The sequence below is a fragment of the Fulmarus glacialis genome, unplaced genomic scaffold (assembly GCF_000690835.1).
Source record: "Fulmarus glacialis isolate BGI_N327 unplaced genomic scaffold, ASM69083v1 scaffold13170, whole genome shotgun sequence".
NCBI classification, from domain to species: Eukaryota; Metazoa; Chordata; class Aves; order Procellariiformes; family Procellariidae; genus Fulmarus; species Fulmarus glacialis.
The window spans coordinates 7,730-12,943 of NW_009185983.1; the positions used below are offsets into that span (position 1 = coordinate 7,730).

Below are 5,214 nucleotides of genomic sequence, written 5' to 3' on the forward strand. Positions count from 1 at the left end.
GATTCTTAGAAGCTTGGTTGTTTCTTTTCTGGTTTCCATACATAAAGATACAATCAGAGGCTAGATGAAATGGTTCAGACACTATCCCTTGATCTTGGTCTTTTGACTGAAGATGGGAGTGTATTTCCTAGGCAATGTAGGCAACTCTTTCCTAGGCAACCCTTTAAAATGATGTAACTGGAGAAATTTATTAAATTACTCTGCTTGATTTGTCACAGATCTGTGGACTTAGCAATGACTCTTCTTCTGCCTTTCAATGCCATGGTATTTTGGCTTTCACTAATGATGGTAACAAGTTCAGTTAACACAGATAAACCTGAAGAGAAAATTTATTCCTGCAGTGCAGTGCTCCTGCGGTCAATGACTTACCAGGCAGAGATGGAGGAGATGGTCCCAAGGCGAAAAGGGAGAACCAGGTACAGAGCTATGACCATTTAGCAATACTGTATTTTTGACACTCCTTATCATCCCTTTAGTCTTGTTTCATGCCTCCTTCATTCTTTGATTTTGTCCTTTTTACTTCTCTCCTTTTCTTCTGCCCCATTAACCTTTTGTAGGCTCTGCACAATTTCAGGAAGCTGAAAATGCTTTCTGCATTTATAATGCTACTCTAGATACTTGGCTTTTAATAAATTAAAAAATACAATACATTTTCACAGCAGCCCTTAAAACAGAGATGTAATGGGATTTTAATCTGATTGTACCATTTGTACTCTGAATCACTTACAGAGGTTCCTACGATAGCCTACTAAATGATTATTGCTTTTTTTTTTTCCAGAGCCCAGCTCTCAAAACCAGAAATCATGCTTGCTAGAGTTCGCTACTAATCTGATGGTCATAACTTGATTGCTTCATACTCATTAAGTCCCAACAACAGAATTCCCCCAAGGCATGATTTGTCAGTTAGGTAGCTTTGTTCATGCACTGCTGCAAACAGCAAATAGATCAGCAAGTGCTTTCTGTCGTGTGGTAGAACCAAGTCACCTGCTCTCCCAAGTTGTCAAATCATAGTTTCTGTCCAAACACTTAATAAATACATATGAATCGTATACTTTCTTACCGTATCCTGTCTGTGTTATCGTGTGTATACCACACATCTTGGAATTGAATAATTGCTTTTCAACCTCCAAGCAAACTCCCATCATTATCAATACTACTCGGTATGAACCTTGACATAAAATTTCAGTGACATATATTGATATTCTGTATAGACGTTTTCTGGTCCACATACCCTCAGTATTGCCCTCTGCAATTTCATGGTTGAAATAAGTAAAGCCAGCACTATCTGTTTCAACAAAGTGCTTCAGAGGTATACTTAATCTTATGATTTAGCTAATTTTCTAGATCATATACTGTGATGCGTGATTGGATTACAGCTGAAGTATATTGGCTTTCTGGGTTTAGAGCATGTATACCTCTGCAATAACATGAGACAACATTTATTTAATTGGATTTTCAGTGTCATAAGTAGGTGTAGTAAAGAATTTTTCATCGAAGTAATGCATTTCCTAGCAAATGAAGCTTTCCACAGGAACGATTCAATTTTCCTGAGATGTTTTTATTTTCCGGAGGCGGGGGGAAAGTCGTCAGTGTTTGGTACTCTCTCTAAGCACTAAGAAAACATAGTGGGAGAAGAACTTAGAAAACATTTAAACGATTTTATTTTAAATCAAGCTCTAGGAGAAGGATTGAGAGGTCTACAGGGTTTTCCTGGAAAAGTGGGACCTCCGGGAATAAAAGGAGATTTAGGACCACAAGGAGAGAAAGGAGAAAAAGGAGAACATGGAAGTAAGAAATAAATTTCTCATGTTTCTATAGTCTTGTTTTCAACCTTTTAGTATACTTTCCAAAAATATTGTGTTAATGTCTGGTATTCTTATAACATCATTTGAGGAAAGGTGTGATTTCCAGAAGTGTGAGGAGCAGAAAGATAAATCATCTGTTACATAGGAGATGAGTTGACCAACATAACTGGGAGAAAAGAATGTCTGGGATGAGTCACTAGTTTATTGTTGTCTGTGAGTGAAATAACAAACCCTCCATCTCATATTATAAACAGCATTTTTTCTTTCATTCTTTGCCTGTTGATGGGTTTTTTACTTCAACTTTAATTCATTGAAAAATGTTTACATTTGTGGTTTGCCTTTGAGAACTGGGCTTTTCCCTCTGAATAGAAGGTGACTTTGGCAGCCCTGAGAATTCAGAGCCCACCCAAGTATTCATCCCGGTCAGGGATAAGGTTCTCCCAGTAGGACAAACTCCCATGGAACAAACCTCCAGTGTGGCCTGTGGTTTCTGCTCTGGAAACCAAATACCTCTCTCACATGGCATCAGGTTACAGGAGAGCTAAGCATCTCAGAGACAGTTGTTGTGTAGTCATTTTAGTATAAATTACTAAATAACACCCTTAACTCCTAGTTGTAGCAACCGATGACCTGCAGAGACAAGTAACTGCTTTCGAAACAAAAGTACAAGTTTTGGAGGCGGAACTAAGTAGATACAAAAAAGGTAAGGTCCAATCATTGATCAGTTTTCTTTTTGGCCTGGTAAAATGATGGACATGCTTGTTCTGGACAAGGGACTGAAAACAGTAGCTTGAAACAAATATTACACATTTCTTTTGTGTTGCTCATGGGCGATGGTCATTAATTAAATGCTGTCTCACTGAATATGTCCTTCCTGAACTGACCAGCCAAACTTTAAGGATCACTTTGCCAACATACAGGGCAGGGGCTTTGTTGCATGGACTGCAGGGTGAGGTATTGTTCTCTGGGTGCTTGTGCTTTAAGCATTGCATTACATTTTTCTTACTGTCTCACTTCTAGATAATTTTCTATGAGTAGACATGGATTGGGATGCTGTCTGCCTGGGTCTGGCTGCAAGTAATTTCTCAAGAGATACTGTGTGAAAACTTTGAAAGAATGTCTCATCAGCACACTACTAGCCCTGGTACAAATGGCACACTAGGAAAAGCACAAGGTCCATCATTGTTCTTAAATTAACTTGGGAGGAAATCACACAGGCTGCAATCTACCACATTTCAAGCATCAGCCGAATAAAGTCATATAGCTCCACAACACCTGCTGGCCATCCTTCCAAGGGGGTGTCTTCCCTGGAGAAAGCACAACTTTGAAGCCATAGTTGTGTATAAAGCCTGAAAGTTAACCTGAAATTGGGGCAAGAAATTGAAGAGCACGGAGAGGCCGAACAACTGGCCGCAGTAATCTCTTCAGCCATCTCCCTTTTGTCCTCCTGTGCTCATGTATCAGCACCGTAGAAAAGGGTGTCTGAAATCATTGTGGAGGTTTTACCTGGCACAGAAGCATAGCACAAGAGCATTGGAAAATTTAACTATGCATATGTCCTAGTTTTTGTATCATTCTTATAAGGTAGTAGACACCCTTCCCACTAATCCCAGAAACCTGTTAAAAGCAATAAGATAAAATAACTTGCCCATTAAAGACAGCAACTGTGTTTCAAAAGAATTGTTGGTAGCAGTTTTATCTGCTAAATGAACAAGAGCTTCACTTTCCATTGGCTTTTCATGAAATCGTGTCAAACATGTGAGCTATATATTCCTACTTCTTCTAAGATAATTTATATTTTCTGGAGAAATACTCGGTTTCCCAGGCTCGTTAAAGCTGTCCCTATGTCTCCTCTTTCTGCTCTATTGCTTTAAACCCTGAATTTCATTACAGTCCCTGAGCTTTGGTTTCTGTGATAAAGCTGATGGCTACAGAAGATCTCCTAATTGCAGCTCAGTTCCTTTCTATGATTTTAATTGACCTGTGATTTTTTGCATTGAAACCTGGCAAGCTATTTTGTCGTGCTTGCAATTTGAGTGTGAATTCCTTCAGATCCTGATTCAAGAGCTGTAATACTATATGAACTGGAAATGGAAAACATTAGAACAAGACTTGTGATGCAGTTTCTTGTGAAATTCCAGTTTTCTTGAAGTGTGGGCTTGATATTTCCAGGTGTCTGTTTTGTTTGACTTCTATCGGATTCTGCCTACTACTTCAACAAATAGTCTGTTTATAGATGGTATTAGCTACTTCTGAAGTACAATTGTGATCTGGGTAAATAACTATAGCATGATCAATTTTTGGTAAAATAGTTATGTTCACTTTTGTTTCTAGCTTTGATTTTAAAGAACAACAAGAGTATTGGTAAAACAATATTTGTCTCAACTGGAAAAGAAGATACTTTTGACAATGGAAAATCCCTTTGTGCACAAGTTGGAAGTGCAGTTACCTCTCCTAGGAATGAGGCTGAGAATACAGCTTTAGAAGACTTAATAAGACCTTCAAAGCAGGCTTATAAGGGGATATCTGATGAACAGACTGAAGGCAGGTTCATTATGTGAATAGAGGGGCTGTAACTTACAGAAACTGGAATGCTGGAGAACCAAATAATCTAAAAAATGAAGACTGTGCAAAAATACAAGACTCTGGAAAAAGGAATTACATTAATTGCTCAAATTCACGTGCCTTAATTGTTTGTGAATTCCTGAGCTGATGAGTCTAAGAAAGCCCAAAGTTTTTGCTCTCAGTTATGTGGTTGATATAGAAGTTTGTTCCCATAACAGTGGCCTGGAGTAACCAGAACCAGAGTGTATTTATAATTGTTTTCTCTTTGACATTCAGTTTTGAATATCCTAATAAAATACAGATTTAATTTTTTCAATCATGAATTAAATTGTGTTTATCATAGTGGTAGTAAGGCTAATAAGTTATGGCATGCTCAGCAGGCTGGTTATTATACCTTGCTATGAGTTCCTCATAAATGCAGCATGAGGGAAGCATTTTTTAATAATCTTGAAACTAATGAAAAATTTTAATATCTTTTGTCTTTGAGCTGAGCTGTAGACTTGGAGAGATTGCTCTCCACATGTTGCTTCTGATATGTTCTTTTATCATGTAAATAATGGACAGTGCATACAGTCCTATGCTATTTCAGTGTTTAGTGATGGCTTTGCTCCTAGTGCGCTTTTACTCTAGTTCTAAAATTGGCTGATAATGATCACTTAGAGCCTAAAGTGGTATTTGTCGTCTGGATACAGAGGTCCATTGCATGCAAGTGATTACTGACATGCAAATAATATCTTTTTTGAAGTTTCGGCTATTTTCGTGCTGTTTTTTCCATGTGATAGGAAAATGAAATGTGCTGTGACTACAAAGAGGAATAAAACAGTAAAACGCCTGGCCAGATTGC

At 38.1% G+C, this 5,214-nt stretch overlaps 1 protein-coding gene across 1 annotated transcript; it reads left to right on the top strand.

Moving 5' to 3' along the window:
- Positions 1-234: 234 nt before the first annotated feature.
- LOC104083085 (mannose-binding protein C-like) lies at positions 235-4,518 on the top strand. The gene is given in 7 exon segments (XM_009586454.1): positions 235-337; positions 340-393; positions 396-416; positions 1,681-1,788; positions 2,419-2,508; positions 4,140-4,355; positions 4,358-4,518. Coding segments are annotated over 7 exon segments (753 nt in total).
- Positions 4,519-5,214: the final 696 nt, after the last annotated feature.